The 24,195-nt window shown below is 44.7% G+C and overlaps 2 protein-coding genes across 3 annotated transcripts in view; one reads left to right on the top strand and one right to left on the bottom strand.

Moving 5' to 3' along the window:
- LOC135901961 (serine/threonine-protein kinase PLK3-like) lies at positions 1–24,195 on the bottom strand. The gene is made up of 10 exons (XM_065431823.2): positions 23,413–24,195; positions 18,920–19,027; positions 16,525–16,641; positions 14,791–15,104; positions 13,543–13,937; positions 12,875–12,949; positions 10,613–10,769; positions 9,692–9,821; positions 8,870–8,983; positions 1–5,600 (listed from the first exon to the last, which is right to left on the bottom strand). Exons 1-10 carry the CDS (start codon positions 23,827–23,829, stop codon positions 5,376–5,378), a joined length of 2,052 nt encoding a protein of 683 aa, XP_065287895.1. The 5' UTR covers positions 23,830–24,195; the 3' UTR covers positions 1–5,375.
- LOC135901960 (oxysterol-binding protein-related protein 11-like) overlaps positions 22,343–24,195 on the top strand; it is a 30,793-nt gene continuing 28,940 nt past the window's right edge. Inside the window, exon 1 of one of the 2 annotated variants that reach the window (XM_065431818.2) lies at positions 22,343–22,433. In XM_065431818.2, coding sequence (XP_065287890.1) covers positions 22,392–22,433 — 42 coding nt within the window. In that variant the 5' untranslated portion in view covers positions 22,343–22,391. The remainder of the gene's footprint in view (positions 22,434–24,195) is intronic. The other variant, XM_065431822.2, reaches the window with a different exon arrangement.

Here is a 24,195-nt window from a genome sequence, read left to right as displayed (position 1 = left end):
TTGTGTGAAAAATAGACTGGCTTTATTGTATGTAGTGACACATCAGAAACAAAACAGAAGAAGAGTTCATGACAGATACAAACACATGCAAAATAAAAACGTCACGCTAGTAATACAAAAGGTTGACCTGGAGCCGGAATCTCCAGTAGAAAAGAGGTGGAAGACCTTCCGCAGTTTGCAATGCAGACAACACCAGCTAGCTTGCTGGCGAGTGAAGATGAAGTCACCAATAATTATTTTGTCCATCATAAACAGTTTCTGCAAAAAGTGCAGGAACTTGGCGAGGACTACAGAGTGTGGATGCATGAAGAAAAAAGGTGGAATGAGAGACCGAAGAGACAAAAATTTAGAATGCCAACTGGGGGACGGTCTCAATAAAATGGCAACACCTAGCAAACAAAAGAGGTTAAAAAGAAACAAAATGGCAGTGGCCTCTGAAATGTATTAGGCTACTTAGCATAAATGATCGTAAACTGTATCCAGACGCAAAATTGGATGCAAACAGGAGTGTAGATGCAAACATCTCTGAGTATGTACTACGTAAGTATGTTGCAACAACTAGGTCTAACACAAGCCATCCCAGTCGTGCACAACAAGGTGACCCAAGGTCGAGACTTGGTGCTGGGTTATCATAATGCCCTTCCTTGACCGCAGCCAACATGCACAAGAAAGCAGAAGAAAAAAAAAATGCATGCGCGTGCAACAAAGCATGTGCTTGCGACAAGTTTGACTGCCATCGTGGAGACCTACGCAAAACCTGTATATGCCCATTGCGGTGTCAAACTATCTTGCGTCAGCCGTGGGTTTCTCCAATGATTGAGTGCCTTCAATGACCTGAAATTTGCAAGTTCCATTGGTATTATCATACTAGTTTGCACAATAGATCTGATGAGGTTCGTGGATTTCAACAGTCATGGATGGCTATAATGGTCAATGAAAGTTTTCGCGTCTGATGCGGGTACTGGACTGCTTGATGAGGGTTAGTATTCTCGTGTGATCACTTTCAGGAATATCATCACTTTCAGAAAATGGTAAGTGATTTGGCACCAGACTTATCAAAGTATACGACCCACAGCGTTCTGTGCCAAGTCACACAAACTCTTACAAAAGTGACAGTGTCCCCAAAAGTGATTGCTCGAGAATAACGCCCCCTAGTTGCCTATTTTGTTACACCTGGCTTGCAACAAAGCCAGATATTCTGGTACATTTATGTACAGAAAAAAGGTGCTCATATGAGTAGCCAGCCAATCGTACGGCAAAGCACAGGCTCTTTGGAGTCGGTTCCACCTGTTGGTCCCACGTGGTACAAGAAAGTAAGGAGCCATATGGAACAATGCCCGAGATCCTTGTCACCATCTTACACAAGATTCACTAGCTGGACCTTGCACACACACTGGAGGAGAGACCAACTTGTGTAGCCAACTGACTGGGGCAAACCACTGGTGGCTCTTTGGACAATGTCCTTTGGGGTTGATGCTGCCTTCTCCCTCAAAACAGGAGATGAAAGCTTGTAGGAACAATGCCCAAAGTTCCTCTGGGCAGTCAAAACAGCAGGTGCAAATGCAAACGGACAAAACGAACGCTGAGAGGAGAGGAAGGGCTTCTTTGGCAACACATCAGCCAGGCATGCCCATGACATGACTAGGCCAGAACGGGCTGCACCATGATCGGCGGCCTTTCTCAGACATGTTGCACCTGTCCTTCGAGGAAGAAATGTTAGGGAATGACGAGCCGAACAACTTTTGTGCTGAAACATTACATAAACGAGTCATCCCTGTCAAAATACTTCAAATGCAACCTCGCAGTTCTGCTAGTTCTGTATAGACCACATTTTTTTCTTTGTGCAATCCAAAGCAAAACAAAGTTCGGTAATGAACTGTTTCTCACTATTAGTTGCAGTATTTCACTTTATGAAGCTGTTACAAAGCAAGATAGTTGACGATCTGACATGCTTGTTGCCATGGAAACCTGCCTATGACTACAGTGTTCCTTCAACTGCTGGTTTGAGCCTTTCCACAGCAACATGAACTTTTCAATACTTGTACCTTTTCCCAATGAGAAGTGATGGGCAACAAAAGTTTCAGTACATTTTGGTTTCAACACAACACCACCAGGTGTCACCACCTGTGTTGCTGAAACCAGCTCAGCCTTTGTAGCCCAGCAAAACAAGAGTATGTTTATGCATTCAGGCAAAAAATTTCTATGCTCATAAAAGATTACATGGGACTGATACGGAGTTAGCTTCGTTGGTGCGAACGTAACACAGACAATACAAAGTTAAAAGACTGCATATAAAATTATTTTGATAGGGACGATCTCTGCTCACACTTTTGAAACAAGATGTGCCACCAGAACCTTGTTAACCTGTGAACTCCCAATGTACAGTGCAGGTCATTGGAATGAAAGTTTGACATCTTGATTGTGTAAAATAACAAGTAAACAGCAATGTTCACTCAAGCAGAAATATTGTGCTCTTGAATTATGCGGATGCTGTAATGTTGATGAGCAATGTGCGTAGGTCATTTTCCTAGTGACTTTTTTTTTTCTTTAGTGAATTTTAGTGCAAAAAATTGTGTAAAGAAAGTGTATAAAAAGTAAGTATTGTTAGGGCTACTAGTCCATGCTACGTAAAACCACGTCATACGAAAACTAAATTGCATTTCTTTTTAGATAACAATCAGAACTTTTTTTTTTTTTACAACCTATGAGTGCTGAAACACCCTAGATTGAGAGCATTACCAGAGTGCTTGACATTTATAGAAACTTCAGCACTTGGGCAGATGAGCATATGTTACATAAAGACGAGGTCATGCTACCTAAAACCACGTCATATGAAAAGTAAATTACATTTTTTTAGATAACAGTGAGAACTTCTTTTTTCAATCTGCAAGTGTCACAACACTCTAGATTGAGAGGATTTACAAAGTGCTCAGCATACGTGGGAACTTCAGCACTCAAGCAGATGAGTGTACAGTAAAAACCGCTCCACTAGCATTAGACAGCCATGCTGAGACAATGCAAATATGACAAGCTTGAATGGGGTTCCTTCTGTATGTAGTTGTGTGGATTACCCTTTGGTTGAAGCCACATTTTAAAGCTCCCAAACCTTGCCTACATTGCTAGAACAAAATGGCATTGACAACATGGTTCCCTCATTATTGAGAACACTGTAAATAAATTATCATTCCCCTCCATTCACCACTATTGAATTATGCTCACATAGACAGTCAAACCATTCATGCACGGGAACTTTACCAAGTAGTCCACATTTTTCCCTTCCCTTTTCAAAGCAAAACTTCATGGCCTTTCAAACTGAAGGTGCCTAGTCAGTGTAATAGAGCTGTCACACCAAATTTTTTCGGGTAAAAAAATATTGCACATCACGAAATATCAAACTCGACATATCAAAGCAAATTGAAATCGTTGAATTGGCACTTTAAGATGCAATTTGTAAACAACAGCATGCACATACAAAAAAAAAAATATACAGCAGCTGCTCAGTTTACGACAGACAGTTTGCAAAATTTGACCACAGGTGATGACAAACCATACATCCATTACAATGGCACAACATATTTCACATATTCCTTTCTTAGCTGCTGCTTCTTTTACCTGCAAAGACCTCATAACTGCAAACAGATGCCTCAGCACACCACAGTCACCAGTTGCAACCCCCATCGACTGCTATTTCAAATGTGCTGTTAATATCATTGAAGAATGCTTCCTTCGCAGTTATGACAGAATAGCATTGTATAAAAGGAAGTAGCATAGAATGTTCAAAACTAAACAATCAACACAGAGGCAAGTTGTTGACAGTCTTGAGGTCTTTACTTCACATTGCAATAACTGACAAGAAGCTGCAGCTGTGCAGATAGTGCAATAGGCACAGTTGCTTTGGCCCAAAAAAAGGTAGACAGCAGAGTTGGCCAGCACAGGTGTCTAACAGAAACTCGCAGCACATGTCAGCGCACTAGCTGTACCTGCTTCCATAGTTCTATTACCTTGCCCTGTCTCTACTACCTAAAGAAGTGATTACCATACAGATGCGGGCAAGTATTCTGTATAAAGATACCTTTCACCCTGATTCTAATTATCATTCCCTTCTCACGACCAGCTGATTGTGGTGATACAATTGGTGGAGCACTGTTCAGACAACCGATTACGTGCGAAAATGAAAAGAAATGGAATAGAATCATATCATCCCAGCCACAGGCTCTCTCGTATGTCTGACAAATGTTATAGAAGCTACACGTACATGAGAACTAAACTGCATCCCACTGATGAAGTTTGTGACATAACGGGACGAATGCCAACACAGGCAAGAATGTGACAGGGTTCAAACGTAGCCAGCGAAGAACTGGTACTTGAAACAAAGAGTCTGCTTAGCAGTAGACCTCAGCTGCATCGAGTGGAGAAGTGGCTCACACAAATCCACATGCATCTCCGCAAGGAAGGACTGTGCCTAGCCTGCATTGGCAGTCTCAAGATGGAGTGCCTTTGGTATTTTTTTTTCTCAGTTACAATGAACCATACCTTCAGTACGCTGCTTCTGGAGCCATTTCTGCCCATTATGCGAGAAAAGACCCTGATGCCATAAAGCTGGCGACCTATCGGTGGCCCTCTTGCTGCTTTGACTAAAGACTTGTCCTGAGCTCAATAGCGCGAGCGAACTAGCGTGTGCATGCAATGAACTTGGGTAGTGAGTGGCCTTTGGGCAACGTGGGCTGGCTTTGAAGCGCAAAGCTACAGACAAGTGCTTTCTGTTAAGGCACCTTCATAAGTCTTTCACAAGTTGCATCCTTCAAGCTGCCATGAGTACAAATTTACAAGCATGCACTCTTTTCAACGTCAAGAATAAAAAGTGGAAGCAACGCAACACTTGCAATGCCATATCAACAGCTTGTTTCTGGAACCAATGCTTCGGGCACATTGGAAATGGCAGCACTGATCTGCAGCATGTGGGACACCGTCAATGAAGTAGGTGCTGGCTGAATACACCACCGACAAACTTGTCGCTTTGGGTAACTTTTCTACAACCCTGACGTGGTTAACGAAAACCACCATGAAAGCACCAGACTGGCGATACAGCTACAGGAAGGGGTAAACAAGGGGGCAGGAGGGCTGGTTTTGGAAAAACCTAGCCAACAGAAGCGCTTTCTGACTAATTGCTTTCTGACTAATTGCAAATTGCTAATTGCTGCACGCTACTGATCAGGTGACAAAGACAAATTGACAGCGCTCCGCAACAAAGGCAGAAGAGGGTACACGCAGATGCAGCACTTACACATGCATCCGCTTTCTTCTGCTTTCATTGTGGTGCACCGGTAATTTGTTAACGATTCCACTAACTATCCCATGTCATTACTTTGATTGGATCAAGCATTTCGGCGTGGGTCGCGCTGTTCCAGCTCGGCAAACTCCTGCAGAGCACCCAGAGCGAAGCGTAGCCTCTCCTGGAGAGCCTCGTCGCAGCCAAAGCGGGCGATGGCGGCCAGTGTGTAGGCCGCCGTGTGCCGCCGCTCATCAACGTACAGGACCAGGGGACGCTCCGGTCGCTCGGCGCTCAGCACCAGCTTAGTGTGATCCCCAAAGAAGTTGACCTGCGAATCAGTTTACAGACCAGTGCAGAACTTGCAGGAGGCTGGCGCATGCATACATCAGTTAGTTTCGTGAAGGGTCTGACACAACTAGAGGGACTACAATGTAATGTAACTCGCTGCAGTACAGCAGCAGTGCAGTTAGCGCTGATAAGCCACACTTGACCAGCTTTACAGAAATCGAGTGCGTTCTCTCAAGAGCCCCGTGTATGCGAACAAACTGCTTATTTGTTCCTAATGCTCCATAAGTGCTTTTTAATAAACAACACTTCATAATGTACAACGTGATGACAGATATTTGCTAACAATTTGAATACTAGGATGTGAACATCCTTTTATATCACTTGTGAAAACGGCTGCTAAATATTGAAAACTATTCTAAAGATATTCAATGTTTGATTCGGTTTGCTTCTGGCACTATTCAATTCAAATATGATTTAGTCTAAAAATATTAATATTCGCACACCCCTAGTCGCAGCTCTTTAGTATGTACTAAAGCCGCACGTAAGGTGGCGTTTTGGTATACAGTTGAACCTCGCTACAACGAAACTGACGGGGCGCGCGAAAAATTTCGTTAAAGCGAAATTTCGTTGAGGCGAAAACAGGCCAAAAACACTGTCAGGTTGGACCACATAGTCCCAAAACATCATTTATTTCCAAAGAAGTCGGTCAGCTTCTTCTGCTTCTTTTTTTTTGCCACGAGTGCAGTGGCGCGGCTTTCGCACTCGGTGAACAGTTGCATCGCGACGTCGTCATCGTGAGCACCGAAAAATCTGCGGATCACATCAAAAGCATCCATCACTTTTATTGCAGGTGGTGGCGCTAAGTCCTCCGCGTCGCTGTCATCATCCGATGATGCGTCGTTGTGGCGAACGCCCTCAATTATAGCTTCGTCACTCAGCTCCTCGTGAGCTAGCACTTCACTGTCAACAGCGATGTAGTCGCCGATGTGAACATCGGCCGGCACATCTCCGGAGTCCTGAAGGGCTGCCCATGCCGCATTGGCCTCTGTGGAGGGTGGAGCAATTGTACTGCAGCCTTCCTCGTCCGACGTGGAGTTCGCTGCCAGTTGAGCATCGGAGTGAAAGCCGGCGTGCACAAAACAGTTGTAGATGATACTGCGACTGGTTGCCGTCCACGCTGCTGAGACCATCTGTACAGCCATGTACAAATCCACTTCGATTGCCCGACCGGTGTCGATGTTTAACACCAGCCGCTGAATCAGTCGCTGTCGATAAGCGCTTTTAACGCTATTGATGATACCTTGATCCAGCGGCTGGATTAAAGCCGTGCAATTCGGCGGGAAGAATCTTACTTCCACGCTTTGAAGCTGAACGTCTTCAACGTTATGCGCTGAGCAATTGTCGATGAGCAAACAAACCTTACGTTTCTTTGCCGTCATGTCACGGTCGAAAGCGGTTAGCCACTCTTTGAAAACGGCCCGTGTCATCCAAGACTTCTTATTGGCAACATATTTGACGGGCAGGCTCTTGCCACCTTTGAAGCACCGCGGCTTCGCACTTTTGCCTATCACCAGTGGGCAGCGCTTGTCAGACCCGTCCATGTTGCAGCACAGGAGCACAGTCACACGCTTTTTGCTATGCTTCCCTCCGCTGCATGGCTGGCCCTTCATGTGAAGCGTCTTGGAGGGGAGGAGCTCGAAGAAAAGTCCCGTTTCATCGGCATTGTATATGTCTGATGTGGCATATTTCTCCATTAATTCCGGCACAGTAGCTGATGCCCAAGCAGATGCAGCGTCGGCGTCTGATGAGGCCGACTCCCCACACAGCACTTTAGCGACGATTTCATGCCTGGCCTTAAAACGGGTCAGCCACCCTGAGCTGGCTTTGAAATCATTGATGCCCAGCATACAGGCATAGCCAAGTGCCTTTTGCTGCAACATGTTTCCGCTGACCGGCATCTTCTTTGCGCGCACGTCGAGGAACCACGTGTACAGAGCCTTCTCAAGGTCCTCATGAGCCGCTTGCGTCAGCTTTTTCTGCTTCGCGGATGTCCCCGAAGAAAGAGCTTGCGCTATCGCGTCTTTCGACTTCAAGATCGTTGACAGCGTGCTCTGTGAGATGCCGAAGTCCGCTGCAACATCTCCCTTTTTCCTGCCACTGGATGCCGCGCTGATAATCCGTGCCTTCTCTTCAAGCGAGAGGAACTTCCGCTTTCTAGATGAAGTCGCCATGCTCGCATTCATTACAGCGCACTAGCAGCACAAGCACGAGTGAAAAAAACTAGGGCAAACGCGCTGCTGTTGCCAGGCTGCTGCGTCCTTTGGCAACGGATTGGTTGCGGCTCTGAATTGGATTGGAAGAAAACGGGAGCTTGCCCCCGCGCCTTGTCGCAAGGCAGCCAGCCCGATAGTCATCAACACCAAGCTATGGCGGTGATCATGTGCGTTTCAGTGAGTGGATTAGTTTGGTCCAGCGAATGTTTAGCGAAACAAAGCAGCGTGGGCCTATGGAAGTACATAGATGGGCGGCGATATGCTTGTTTTATTGTAAGATATATTTTTAAATCGAGCTTCGCATAGCAAAAATTTCGTTGAAGCGGAAACGCGCCCCAAAAATGGTTCGTTGTGATGAGAAATTTGTTCCATTACTTTGTATAGCGAGCTGACGGGGAATTGGAAATATTTCGTTGAAGCGAAAATTTCGTTGAAGCGACGTTCGTTGTAGCGGGGTTCGACTGTATTATTATGCAAGTATTTGTAAAGTAAAACAAATGTACCTACAATGGGGACTGAAATGTAAAATGGTAGCACTGGCAGCTCATAAAATTTTTAGAAAGAGCAAGGTCTGCATTCAATGTGCGCTGGTTTTCATCATCAATTTCCATTTCCTTCAGCAGTATTATAAGCGAGCAAACCTAAATCCAAGGCGTACTATTTCCTAAAAAAGTTTCATTAGCGAATGTTTTGACCACATGTGTGGCCATGCCAAGTTCAAGGCATCATGGTATGCCCATGGTGTCACAGTACCCATTAAGAAGCTTGCATAAACAGCAACGGCAAGTTTCCCTTACGTAGTATTATAAGAAAACCCATGGGTCAAGCCAAAGTACACAACTATTATTTACCTCTAAGCACAGGCATATAAATAGGCATATCAAAGGAGCTTCTGTGTTGCACTAGTAAGAAAATTCTAAGAGCAGAAGCAGGCATCACAGTTACACCTTCCCCCTTCAGAAACAGGGGGGCTCTATGCATGTAGCACACAAGTGTGTGTATAAACGAGTGTTTCTGAACAACATGCTGAGCTCACCTGAAGCATGGAGCAGCTCAGCTGCATGACAACGGCTCGATCTGTGCGCATCCAGCGCTGGAGGTACACAAGGGGTTTCTTCTTGCGGCCAGAAGCTTTTGGCACATCTCCACCCTGCAGTGAAAGAATTGTCCGTTAGTATGTTAGTGACTTGCCTTCACCTCTTCTCTTTTTCTGCAAAGCGGCACGTCTTGAAATGCAGCAAAAGCACCAGAAAACGTTTAACGCAGTAGATCTATGCATATAACACCATACGCGGCGGCTCAGAGAATGCAAGCGCTAGAAAACTGCTAAAATGAGCTGACGTGTGTGTGTATATGCACCCACATGTGTGCTTTTGTCAAACCTTCATCCATTTAATATCGAAATTGTGCAAAAACCATTTTGCAAAAAAAAAAAGCATGACTGGCTCTTTGCATAGAACTGTGATGACTTGCGGCAGCACGTTCAGGTCTTTGTCTGCAGACAGTGCAACTGATCGCCTATCAGACAGTGCAATGCTTATCAGTTGTCGCTTCAAGTGCTCGTCAACACACTTGCACTAGCAAGTGTGGAGATGCTACACACCTTGTTTAAGCCTCTGTGGGTGTACTGCAAAATAGTATTATGGCACACATAGGACACAGGAGAGGTTTCAGACAAAACAACCTGAACAAGTGCAAGTATCAGGTGTGACTTGCTACTGCAAGTAAAATTTTTCATGATTACATATCTCAGAGGCACATATGACAAAAAAGGCCTCAGAGACAACTGCAACCACTATGTATTACTTTTTATCACAAGCAAAGACAAACAAATAAAGCAGAACTAATGATCAGTTACCTCAGTCAGGTTTTCTTCCATGTAGTGAGCGAAATACTTGAGCAGTCCATACTTCTCTTGCAGACTGGCTGGCAGGCTAGACGGAGCATGGGTCTCCATTGATCCATGGCTGTCTCGGTATTCAAGACGCCTGCAGAAAAATTACACAACCTTAAACCTTAGTTAAAAAACATGCCACTCGAATACCGCGGAGCGTGACTATGCTTCCAGCCACCGTAGCATGGCGTTTCCTTTGAGTGTACAAGAACACTATATATACACAAGATACATCATTGTAAATAAAGGGCATAGTGCAGGATAAAGAGCAAACAACTATGTTAACGCTAGCCTCCACCATTTGCCATTTTAAACGACACGGCAATATTTTCGATCCGCTATTAAGAACTTGGCCGAATCTATGAATCTTGCCTTATGAGAAAAGTCACACCAGCAGAGGCTGTTTTCTTTTTTTTAGCTGTACAGAATATGACCATAGTGCTGCTGCATCTTTGTTATGGAACGCTCTGCAGGTTGTACAAGCACTAACAAGCTTCACTGGTACAGAACAGCTCTTGTTCTGCGCCAGCAATGCTTGCCATAGTAATGTCTCTAGCAAAGTCCCTGTGGACACCTATAAAGCCCTTCGAGGAACCGCAGCGTTTGGCTGAGCACTATTCGAGAAACACAGCTAAGCCAATAGATGCTCACACTGGCGAAATAAGCTTGTGGGTAGGCACATTACTTGCTAGTGCTCATTTCACACCTCATTCTTTTCATGCACTGACAAGATGTGCCGAAGAGCGTCATGACATCAAGAAATGCCCCCGTGACACAGTGTGCCAGAACACGATATGCAGAAGCGCAGAAGTGAAAGTACTGCCAGACGTAACTAACTGAGAATACTACTGCAACAGGGTTTTCCAAGTAGAACAGGCTACTTACAGGCGGTCTGCTGAGAAGCTCAGGTGTGTGGCATCGTTGAAGAGAACACCGACCGTACGATCGGACAGCTGGAAGCCAAAGCCAAACTTGTTGGAGTAGTCAATCCACTTGGTCACGAGCAGTGCCGAACCCGCCCACGGAGGTGGCACGCCACAATCTGCAATTTTGGAACACACAATCCTGTGCTTTATTGATGCATGACAGCCCACTACTACAGCAAGCACTACAGGATGCAGCAACCACTTTGATAGCACTGCTTTGATAGCAATTTTCATGGCAAAGCTCCATGTTAACTGTAGAGCTACATTGGCATGCACTTTGATATGTCAGCTGGTATCTACCTAAGGAATGTTTTCAAGGCTACAGACTTCTGCTGTGCGAGATAAAATATAGTGTACTAAAAACATGGCATGCATTACCAAGGGCACTAAAACTAAAGAAGTATCAGATGAAAGGATGCCCCACTAGCACCAAGAAGCAGGTAACCAGATAAAATGCCAGAGAAAATTCTTTTATGACTTTCTAGGTTTGTCCTTTGGACATAAAGTGGGGAGAATTCGCAGACGGCATGAAACAAATGCACTCGTATGCAAAACTGCAACACGACAGTCCTCCTTTCAGTAGACAGATAATGATACCAAGTGACGGACACAAGTAGGCAACATTATTTGGCCATGCACAAGAGCAATGTTTCTCCTCTGATTTAAATTCATTCCACAAATAAAAATATGTCAAAGTCAGCTCTGAAGATTTTCACTGGGCCTCTAGTTGTGTACAAATATTCAAGACTACTTCAAATATTCAATTTGAATAGAGTATGTGCTATTCAATTTGAAGGACGCTTACTATTCAAAATATTTGAATCCTCAAAAATTTCTAAATATATTAAAAAGACGTTTTAACCGCAATGACGTAGAGGAATGACGTCTTTTCTTGGATGGTGTTTACTGGATCATCTAGTTTGCTTTCACAACGGCTGTACCGGTGTTATTTCATACTCGCCAGCGCGCAACAATATGCATAGGTCAGTTACTAAATGAGCTTCGCCGTAGTAAAGCAGTGTTACGCGGCGAAGTATACACCATGCATTGTGGCGAAGCATATTGGTTATGTAGTGAAGCAGATAAAAAGTGGAACAGGGGTACTGTCACGTGGCCATTGCTGATGGCTACCCAACACTATCAGCTGAAGCATCCATACTGTGCTGCCTCTTCATCTATCTGAACAATGCCAACCACCAGGTGGAAACCTCTGTGCTGCTACTAATCTGGCTACCAAGTGCTTAAAAACATGGTTTGCGGACTACAAATTCGACCTAGTAGCAAGCTACACAATGTTTTTAGACTCTTTCTCTAATGTAGTGTACAACCAGGATGAATGAATTGCAAATTGGGTTAAAATGTGGCTTTAGAAGAAAGAAGAAAAACTTCAACACCAAGGAGCTCAGAGATGTCCACAACAATGAGAACTCCTGAAGAAAGCTCCTTCCACATCAGCACTGTGGAAAGATTTTGATAAGCTTGTAAACCAGCAGTCTTTCACTGCCAGAAGCACAGATTGAAAGACATGTATGTGCATGATAAAATATGTGCCGAAAAGAAGATACACGTGAGCATGGTGCTCGCCACCTACTGTTGGCTCTGCTTGGTAAGAGGTACCTGCCAATACCACACGCTACTCTTTCTGGTGCCTGGGGGAATTGTGACATGCGGGAGGGCATCAATGCTCCACAAATATGTCATGCAGTTATCCTTCCTTCATGTCCACATTCAATAACTGCAGTTGTAATAGTGTCAAGTGTTGTACTAGAGAACTTTGTTGACCACAAGGCACAATTTTTCTGCACATTATTTGTTGTGCAATAAACTTGCTTTTTTTCGTACCTCTGGTTGGTGAAAAAAATTGCATTTTGGTAAAAGCAAATAGTGTTCATATTCAAAAAATATTTTATTTTTTTCACTTGGTTTCCGATTACTTGAATTGGCTTTGAAACTAAAAATTTGATATTGGTGCACCCCTACATGCCTCTTTTAAAAGTCACTTTCAAATCTCTTTTGGAACATAGGCCTAACATAGGCATTCCCTAGGAACATAGCATTCCCTAGGATCATTTGCGAGACCACATTACTTTCCCGAACAAGACATCATGCAGGATGCAAGCAATGCAGTGCACACTGTCATGGAGAGAAGTGCTATGATGCATGCAAGGCAGGCATGCAGTCAGGGAGGCTGCAAGTGCCGCCAGCACATAGCTGTACTTACTCGAGGTGGGCATTTCATCTAAGCAGGCCTGCAGTAGCCTATGCAAGAGTTGAGTGGTGCCAAGTTTGGAACTCCCTGCAAGTGGAGACAGATGGCATGCAGATGGCTGAAACAACCATGACAAGCGTAGTACTGACCACTCTTGAGTGCATTCACAAAGTAATCATCAGCACACAAGGGCAGTTACCGATTCCAAGAACTAGAGTCAAGCTCCCTAACCCAAGCCATACTCCCAAAATCCATGTATACCGAGGCATTAGAGCACAGTTTTTTCTTTCAGCCACGCTTTCACTATCCTTCCAGTTGCAACTAAAAGCCAGCTATCACAAATAGTGCGTTTTCTCAGCCCAGCCCCTACGGCAAAACCACAGCAGCTTTAACAAATTAAATTCTGGGGTTTCACATGCAAAAACCATGATATGATTATGAGGCATGAAGTATTGAAAGAATTCGTATTAATCCTGACCACATGGGGTTCTTCTAATGTCCAGAAAATGCAAGGTAGACAAATGTTTTTGCGCTCCATCCCCATTAGAATATGGCCACCATGACCTCGGCAGTTAAACGCCATAGCCCCTGAGCTGCCGCTGTGGGCACAGCAGGTTCGGCACGGAGCCCATTAAGAATGCTCTCTTTAGTGTGACCAGATGTTTTCAACAGAAGCTCACGTTTGTCTGGGCAAAGAACCCGGCCAAGTGTTCCCAAGAGGCCACAGTCACCAAGGGGCACGGGGGAGTCGCGTGCTGAACCCTGTACACTGCTGTGGCCAGACGTTCGTGTCGTGGAGTGGCTTGCATTCACCCCAGACTGCTCGATCCGTAGCCGTGAAAGCATCCCCATCAGATGCCCGGGCTGCTCACGAGGCGGCCTCAGGAACGGGTGCTCCAGCACCTCATTCAGACTTGGCCGCTCCTGAGGTTCCGGCTGGAGCAATGACACCAGTAGACTACGGCCCACATCTGAGAGTCCAGGCGGCAATGTGTATGCACCCCGAAGAATCCTCTGGTACGTCTCCGTTAGTGTTGACGTCTCGAAGGGTGGCCGGCCAACCAAGAGAGCATACCTGTGTATAGAGCACCACGACCTTGCATGGTCAGCAACACTGCAAACACAAATCGCAATCAGTGCACACACAAAGCTTTTCTTCGTCAATCAAGGAGGTTTAAGAACAGCCGAGGTAATCACTACAGGCGATTAGAGCCTCTTTAATGAAAATACAGTTCAGAATGTGTCAGTGCTGCCGCCTGTTGCTCTGTTTAAAAGTTTAAAAGTGATTATAATTGTTTTCTGGAACCATTTCACTTAAGTTGCTATCTTAAGCATTTGTTTAGTACCAGCAGCTGCTTACCCGACTTGGTTGCTTAGTGGCTATGGTGTTGGGCTGCTAAGCACAAGGTCGCGGGATCGAATCCCGGCCACGGCGGCCGCATTTCGATGAGGATGAAATGTGAAAACACCTGTGTTACCTGATTAGGTGCATGTTAAAGAATCCCACGTTGTCCAAATTTCCGGAGTTCCCCACTACGGCATGCCTCATAATCAGAAAGTGGTTTTGGCACTTTTTGTATGCATATCATTCTGTTTCTGTAACGTACATGTACTTCGCAACTGAAGTAGTTAAGCACAACACAGATGACCTGTTTCCATGTGTCATCATGTTTGCTATAAATTAATACGGAAGCACTTCCCATGCATCCACAAAAATGACCAATTTTCAGGGCACCTCTGCAACGGGAAAGGGTAAAGATTTCAACATAGGCAAGGTTCTGAGTCTGCAAATTAATTTATAAAGACCATCCAAAGCCATGCCTATTACCTACCTATTAAACATACCTATTCACATACCTATCAAAAACGTGTGCATACACATATGCGTTATGTGCAAACAAACACAACAATGACAATGTTCTACTCACATGATGCAGCCCATAGCCCAGACATCCGCTGCAAAACCGTGCCCTTCCATGCGAAGGACCTCCGGTGCCAGGTAGTTTGGAGTTCCACAGACAGCCTGCCTCGGCGGCTCGTCAGCGACCCGCGCAGCCAAGCCAAAGTCGGCAATCTTGAGCTCCATGTTCTCGTCGAGCAGCATGTTGCCCAGCTTGAGGTCACGGTGTACGACACCCTGGCTGTGAGTGTAGCGGACCCCATCAGCCAGCTGACGCATCAGCAGAGCAACCTCAGCCTCGGGAAGCTGCCCGCCACGCTGCTTGAGCAGGTGTACCAGTGACTGTGAAACGATGCATCACAGGACAGAGGTTCAGCACAATCGTAACCCTAACACTGCCACTCCCGAGTTAACTTGGGCACTCACTCTCACTAAACCCCTGATTTTCTCGAGTACAGTCATTTTGTGTGTTCAGCACAGTCCCTGCTTCTTTCAAAGCAACTGAAATCGTGCAAAAGCTTGCGTACCCATTGCGTCATCTATGGAGAGTTAATCTAAAGACAAAAAATATCCAAGTTGAATCTCCGCGTGGTGACAGAGCATGTGTCTCAGTGCCACATCATTCTGTTTCAGCAAGCGAGCCATGGCGAGCCAGTGTGACAGATCCATCTATTAATTAAGTATAAGAGATTAAGTAAATACGAATCCTGAATCGAGAGAAAGTGATGATGAAAAAACAGCTTCTATGCAGCACGAAATGTTTGCTGAACCAGCACATGAAAAAAATGTGGCAGGGCAGTCTGAATATAAACACAGCAGTCAAAGGGTTAAAGGAGGGAGTAGTAACATATATTTTTGAATTTGCACAACCTTTACTATAAACTTGTTACATGTAAAACACTCTTAGCAAGTACAAAGAGAGAGAAGCACAAGACAACTTAATTTAATGCTAAAGTTTGTCTTCAAATGCCATCCTTGCATAATCGACATTATAATGACATCATGAAACAAGGGGAACTTTGCTGACGTCCCGTAGTGACATGGCTGGGTATGAAGACATTGCTCATGAAAAATAGACTGCAATGCAGCAAATGCGTCTTCTAGCTGTGCTTACATGTGGCAGTTACAGCAAGCGCAGGGATGATTTGAGTCAATGCATTGCGACATCACGACGCATCTGCCTAGCAAATCATATCCCTACTGAAACATTCCATAAGCCATTCTAATGATTCGTATGCTTTCCCTATAATTCTTAGAAATCTTTACGGGTTCCATATAAATTCTGTGGTATTTGTGTAACAAATGAATGAAAATCGTATGGAATTATTGGAGCACATACGGAATGTTTTGTTAGGGATTAGGGGTTCTCCTACGCTTCCAAATATTTTTTCAAGGGTTTAGACCTTCATTCTGCACAAGAACATTACAAGCCATAAATGTCAAATAACTATTCTTTTAAGTGAACTCAAAAGGGAAATATTGAAGGAACACTAAAGCTTTCCCTTGATAATCTCAAATGGGATACTACCTAGCGGTAACGCTTGAGTGCAAAAGATACAATGCTCGGAATCGGAGTGACAGAAATCTCTTGTGGGAGACATACGGCCACATACAACAGCATCCGGATTTTTACGAAACCCAACCAGCACAATTAGTGGCACAAGCTGACACAAGAAGTTCAGTTCAATATGCTCAAATTTCGACATGCACACATTCACCTGTTTCACCAAAATTTGACTTGGCTATATGAGCAAGCCCCCACCTTTCTCGGGCAGTACTCCAGAATGATGTAGATGTTCTCTGCATCTCCAAAAAAGTCATGCAGTCGTACTACGTGCTTGTTGACCAAGGGTCTGTGAAGGTCAATCTCTCGAAGAATCTGTAAGCAACAGGGCATATAGGTTAAGCGTGTGTCTTCACTATGGCTACGAAGGGATAGCCTTAGCTCGGCAGCTCCTATCTGAACACATGGGAGTGAATAACTTTTTTTATGGCAACAACTGCACCACCTTTGATGAGATTTGTTGCATTTAAAAGCGAAATAGTTAAAATCTGACAAATGTAGGAAGCAGACTTTGTTTAGGCTGCCATTTCTTTATCTTTCTTATTTATTTTATTTATTATTATTATTATTTTTTTGTAGTTCTAGAAATCTCAACTATTAATTTTACAACTCTTACTCAGCAATGAAAAATCATATCACAATTTTGTAAATTGCACCTAATAATATGTCTAAAGCAGACAAACTTAATGTTTTGTACTCTGTTCTGTAATATATCACCAATCCTGAAGTAGACATCTTGCCAAAACCCATTGTAGCAATTTTACCAAAGCTGTAAATTCATATATCGAATTTGCCTGCTTTAGATGCTCTAACAAATGCAGTTTACAGAGCTGCAACATCTGTTTGGTGGAGCTATGAATTTGTAAACATTATGCTTCGATTTTTTCAAGTTTACGAATTTTCGGGATATCTTACAAATGTTTACAGGCTTTCAAACAAAATTCTGTTTATAGAGTCACTAAAATGTAACTTTGTCTCTCAAATGCAACACATTTCATTCAAATTGGTCAAGCAAGCATTTCTGCCTGTTACGCATTTTGAGTAGGGAAATAGAGTTGGTCCCAAGGAAAAGCTTCCTGTTAACAAAAACCTTCCAATGCTTTTTTGAACATCATAAACAAGCCCTCCCACTTAATACAGAATGCTCTCACAAACACATGAGCCGAATAGCACTCCTATGCATGCAGCTTACAATTTCACACAGACAGCAGCCTACCCTCACCCTTAAACAAAACATATGAGATTTGGCGTCCAGATACTGCACAGAATTGGGGATGTTGTAGTGGAAGGCTTCCATTACCTCCACTGAAATGCTCCGCTTGAGCCACCGCAGTGGGTGCCTTATCCTTCAACGTTTTAAAGGAGTACCAAGAGAAAATTTTCGTCTTGTTTTTATTGCTTTCATTGGATAGCCGTCAAACCAGTAATTATGCTATGAAGCCTCAATTGTTCGAGAGCAAAAATAATTATTTGTGTTGCCTTTCAATACAAGATGGAGACACATGCCAGGAACAGCATAGCTTCGGGCGTGAAACAGGAGACCCGACAAATCACCAAAACCTGTTGTCGCAGTCTCGTGGTACCAAATACCGCTGCTGCATACCCACACACTGTGATTGCGCTGCCGTGCTCCATTCATACCTTGATGGGACAAGAGGGGAGAGCATGTGTCTGCTTGCATTTCCAACAGGAGCAAGCAATTAAAAAATGGCAGCTTGGCAGCTTTCGGCGACGTGGTCCTTGTACAGCCTTCAACAGCCACACTCTATCACATCCACTTTCGATAGTGTAATGAGTCTTCTTTTCTAATGCCACACACATTTTGAAAGGGTCGTAAAAAAGGTGCTGTAATCAAATATCTGTGTTGCTCTTGAGCAACTGAGGCTTTGTACCGTAATTATGTAGTTGAAAGTTGTATAAAAAAGAAAAAAAAGAACTATAATGAAACAAAATTTTCATGTCACTATTCCTTTCAATCTCCACAAGATTTTTGCAGACATCATGGCTAAGCAGTGCCTCCAGACAGGACAATATTAAGACTGGTAAAGTGATGGAACCATCTAGTGGTAGAGAACTACTGCACTGATACTAAAGACCCTTAGGCAGGGCAGTGCAGCAGACAAAGTGGCATAAAAAAAAGTAAATGGAACACCGTGGAACACAGAATTCTATCTCACAACTGGCAAGACACTGGCACCATCTTGTGGCACAGAACAATACCAATGCACTGATAGCATGGCCTCCAAGATTGGGTGGTCGGCAAACCAGGTGGCACAAGAAGTAAATAAAACACAGCGGAGCACAAAAGCGCTGTGACTGATAAGGTGGTGGCACGCCATCTGGTAGCAAGAAACAATACCACTGTGCCAATACTATAGCCTCAAAGTTTGGGCGGCTCGGTGAAGTAGGTAACACAAACAGGGAACTGCAACTTTCTCAGACTCAAAATATTGTGCAATAATGGCACAAATTGGCAAAGACTTCGTTCACTAGTAGCTCAACCACTCGCGCACCTATCCCTTATATAAGAGAGGAGTGGTGTGTTAGCCAATCTATGTGTGCACTGTGTCCTTGTACAGACAAGGCAGCTTACCTTCTCTTTTTGGCCAGGCCGGCTAACTTGGCATCGAGGGATGATCTTCCCAGCATAAACCTGCTGTGTCCTGACATCAACAAGCTCGTGTACACGTGCAAAGCCACCCTGTCATAGAGAAAAACACAACAGCTTGGAGTGTCTGCATGGTTAAGGTTAATCAAGCACATGGCAGGTGGAGGTTGTCGTAGGCAGTAATAGCAGACGGCGGGAAATTTCAGTTTTATGATGGGTTGGGTCACTTAGTGCAGATTTATCACCAAACCAGAAAGCCATATTAACATCTTAAGCAATCACTTATATCACTCTCACCTTGCAAAGTGTCTGAACAGTTTCTGCACTTGTACCAAGGCAGCAGAAACAGAAGGCAAAGCGAAAAAAAGATTAATCTAAAATAGATACTCCAATTTAAATAAAACAAAACTGTCAAAAGTTCTGGTTAAAATGCTCAGATCTCGTGAAGCTCCCATTCATGGATTTCCCAAGGATTGCAAATGGTCTTGTGAAGTAGTAAAAAACTGTCAGCCTCCTTGGTTGAAACACCCAACAAAATTAAGAGCAGCCACCTGCCTTAACATGAGACCTGCAGCACATCCGAATCATGGAATGTTGGGTTAGTAGAAAACCAGCAGTGCGCTCGGCAGGTCTAAGAAATTTTTGAAGCCCGCAGGTGCCAATAGACCGATATCACAAGCAGTTTCACAATGCCACTGCTTCGGTGTTATAATTTCTTTAATTTCTCATGTACATGCCGGACAGACAAAAATTTTAAGCACTTGACTGAATGATGCAGATATTAAAAATGCAATTTTCCTGCAATATGCGAGTCAGAACAACGCAGCAGTGTGTGCTACTTCTAGTACTATACTTCAGTTTGTTATAATAGAAACACCTGCCACAGTATATCTTATCGATGAGCAAAACGAGAACAAGGTAGAAGCAGGAGCCAATGTTTTGACAAGTGGACTTGTCTTTCTTTCTTTAAGTCCACTCGTCGAAATGTTTGCTCCCGCTTTTACCTTATTCTCGTTTTGCTCATCATCTTGAACTCCTATCTTCCACCTTCCTCATGTTTTCCCAATATATCTTATTGTTACTTTTCACAAATAATACAGCTTTCTTAATGCAGCCATATCACATTAACATATAGAAGGTTATACTACAACATTTTATTATCTGACAGCGCTGCCACATTTAAGGTAACATTCTTGCAAACGGGATCCAACAACAACTGCGGCTAATGAACATGTGTAGCTGGCACTGATGTGATCAGAAGACTACCAGTAGGATGTCGGCGCATAACCTAAGGAAAACTCGTGCGTGCATGCAAAGGCCAGTGATGTCCACATTGACCACAGACACACACTATCTGGAAAACACCTATGCCATGGCAGCCAAATGACTACGTGTTAATGCACACGGCTGCTATTTTTCAGCCATGTGTCAGATGTCCCTTTATTAATTATGCATAATCAGTGTCTGCCGAAATTTATGCAGTTCATACAAACAAAAGGTCCACACAATGGCCAGAAGGATCAAAGAAAATGGTAGGCATATGATGCAATAACCAAGGGATCCAATGGAGACATTCTACTGCATTTTTGTTAATCACATGAGGCGATAGAATAAGGGCAACACTGGACTTTAGCCAACCAAGGGAACAGGCTGGCTTCAGGAAAGGGATACTCTACAATAGATCACATCTGCGTCATTAATCAGGTAATCGAGAAATCCACAGAGTACAATCAGCCTCTCTATATGGCTTTCATAGATTACGAAAAGGCATTTGATTCAGTACACACACCAGCAGTCATAGATGCATTACGTAATCAAGGAGTACAGACCGGTTACGTAAATACGTTGGAAAATATCTACAGAGATTCCACAGCTACCTTAATTCTACACAAGTAGGAAGATACATATAAAGAAAGGGGTCAGACAAGGACACACAACCTCTTCAATGCTAGTCACTGCGTGCTTGGAAGAAGTATTCAAGCTGTTAAACTGGGAAGGTTTAAGAGTAAGGATTGATGGTGAATATCTCAGCAACCTTTGGTTTGTCAGTGACATTGTTCTATTCAGCAACACTGCAGACGAGTTACAACAAACGACTGAGGACCTTAAGAGAGAGAGTGTAAGAGTGGGGTTGAAGATTAATATGCAGAAGACAAAAATAATGATAAACATCCAGGCAAGGAAACAAGAGTTTAGGTTCGCCAGTCAGCCTCTAGAGTCTGTGAAGGAATATGTTTACCTAGGTCAATTAATCACAGGGAACCCTGAGCATGAGAAGAAAATTCATAGAAGAATTAAAATGGGTTGGATCGCATACGGCAAGACATTGTCAGCTCCTGAGTGGAAGCTTATCATTACGATTGAAAGGGAAGGTGCATAATCAGTCCATTTTACCAGTGCTGACATATGGGGCAGAGACTTGGAGACTGACAAGGAAGCTCGAGAACAAGTTAAAGACTGCACAAGAGCAACGAAACGAATAATGCTAGGCATAACGTTAAGAGACGGGAAGAGATCAGTTTGGATCACAGAGCAAACTGGTACAGCCAAAAATCTAATTGACATTAAGAGAAGAAAATGGAGCTGGGTAGGTCATGTGATGCGTAAGTTATATAACCGTTGGACCATTAGGGTTACAGAATGGGTACAAACAGAAGGGAAGCGCAGTCGAGCACGGCGGAAGACTAGGCGGGGCAATGAAATTAAGAAATTCGCGGGCGCCAGTTGAAAGCGGCTTGTGCAAGACAGGGGTAATTGGAGATAGCAGGCGGCAGCCTTCGTCCTGCAGGCTGATGATGATGAAGCTTGTTTCTGTTCGTATTTGTGAACGAGGATCAGGGGCAAGAAGTACCAGGAATAATTACCAGAAGCTATCAGACACGACAATAAAATGAAATGGAAATAAATAATTGCATCCACTGACAAGCAGATTTTTCATGTTCCATCCATATCAGTGGGCATGGCTCTTAATTATTCCAAAGCCACACCATGGTTCAGGAGGGTAAACACTATTGCACCTTTTTTCTGGCTGCGCAGCATCATGAGTGACAGCTGCACAGATGTCTAGGTGCGAACACACAAACACTCCTTAGAACCTACCAGCCTGTTTGCTTATATAAGCCGATATAAGGCAGCCCATACTGTTGCCAGTGAAACGCAATTATCGAGCTAAGTTTTCACAAAACACGTAGAAGATATCCGTGCAGCAAGTGCAGCTTCGCGATTTGTACCTTGGGATACAAAATCTTTCTAACCAAAATCCCCCACATAAGAAACGGTGCCCTTTGTGTAGCCTGTTTAAGGGTTACAATCACGCGCGTGCCCCCTCTCCCACCTTCCCTCGCCCTCATGCAGATCGAGTTTGCGGTCAGTGCTAGGCTTTACATGAACACCACGAGAAAGCGAGCACACGCACGGGAATGGAGATCAGTCGATCAAGGGGGCAATCGCAGGAGTGATGGTAAGGTATGAAAAGCAGATCATCGACGTCAAACAGAAGGTAGGGATGTGCCCTTAACCAGAAAAACCTTCCTCCGCATGGCTATACCTTCCGCTGGGGGAGGGGAACAGGATAATATAAATATGAGAGGGAGGGAAGACACGCAGCAGATAAGCGTTTCGGAAGGCTTGAAACTGCCCTGAATTATAGAAAACAAAGTAAGGTTGTTACTAGCATTTTTTTCCCCTCTCAAAAGCGCAGATCGAGAGTTGCCTTCAAATCTCATGATTTTCCAACATTAATTCCTGCCAGGCTATTTTTCCCAACTAGAAATAAGTTGCACGTTTCACCGTAAATATATTTTGCCATCTCTTATTTCGAAAACTGAAACCTGCGTTTCACACTCGTGCCTGTATCGACAAGTTGATGTTCCAAATGTTTTTCTACAATTGAGCATTTGATAGACGAGGACACAACGGTACACGAGTTGCAGACCATGCACACTCCATGCTGCCGAGAAGCGAGGCTGATAGAGCACCATTATCGTACAATCACTTTAGCAAACAAAACAGACAATTGCTTCCAGGGGCACGTATCTGTTTCGCGGTCGTGCAGAAGCGCTACGTGTACGTACTGAACTTGGCTACGACGAACCCCGAAAGAAAGATTAAAGAGGGAAAAAGAAGTTATTTGTTTATGATACCAACTGTTTATACGCGTTCGTGGACTCCTGGAGCCTAGCTGTTGCCGAACTACGCCTTCCGCGCTGCGCTCTTTGTTGCATAAGCACGGGAAGCAGAGAAGAAACAAGAAACACAACGGTGCACCGAACACCGACTATGCGGCAGCAGGTGCCCCGATGAATTTTTTTTTCAACCACCCCGGCATATACACACAACAGGCGTCGCACCAGAGCGAACAAGAAAAAAAAGGGGGACGCAGGTGGGAGACGGTCACGCGCAGCGGCGCAGCTTCACGTTCGCGACGCTGATGCGGGGATGCAACGCGTCGGCGGTGTTCGGCATCGCCTCGGGCTCACCTTTCCGAGCAGCTTTCCCTTGCGATATGTGACGCGGGTCTCGGGGTCGACGATGTAGCACTCGTTGTCGACGACGTGCTGGGCGCACGGGGCCCGAAGTCGAGTCGGGCTCGTAGCCGGCGGCTCCAGCACGGCGCTCATTGTCGTCGTCGTCGTCGGCGCCGCGTCTAGGACATATTTTCCCCGGTCGCAGGGGAGCGCCCCGTTGCCGCTGCAGAAGACGCAGCAGCCGCAGCACCCACAGCCGCCGCTCGCACACGCGCACGCATGCCAGAGTGGTGCCTCCGATTCCGCATGTAAACAATGCGAAGAACACAACACCCCCCTTTGTGCATGGGAGCCAGCGGCGAGCGAGGCCACTTCGATTTGCCGTTCGGGAACCGGAGGAGAGAGGCGCGGGAGTGTGCGAGGGAGCATGAGAGGGAGCTATCCGGTATTTTTTCGCGACTTGCCCGGCTGGCTCCGCCCACCAAAGGGCCCCCAAGGAGGGTAATTTGGGCGAGGAGTGAACTCTCTCTTGGCGTTCGCTTTCGACGACGCCGTCCCGTCTTCACCGGCTGAACTACATCGAAAGCGCACATTAAAAGGACGCCCAAAATATGTAACGCGCATCTGGCGGCCGGATTTTATATCGGTGCGACCGGAGAGACTGTTTCGGTCAAGTGGCTCGGATGCTCGAGCGCACACAGTTCATTGATCCCCGCGCTGTGTTTTACTACCGTAGCGTAGGCGGTGCTGATCGAGAACAGCAGCAGACGACAGAGCCACTAGTAGATTATGCGC

Source organism: Dermacentor albipictus, chromosome 9, assembly GCF_038994185.2.
Source record: "Dermacentor albipictus isolate Rhodes 1998 colony chromosome 9, USDA_Dalb.pri_finalv2, whole genome shotgun sequence".
Taxonomy (NCBI): domain Eukaryota; kingdom Metazoa; phylum Arthropoda; class Arachnida; order Ixodida; family Ixodidae; genus Dermacentor; species Dermacentor albipictus.
This window is presented reverse-complemented; position numbering and strand designations above follow the sequence as displayed.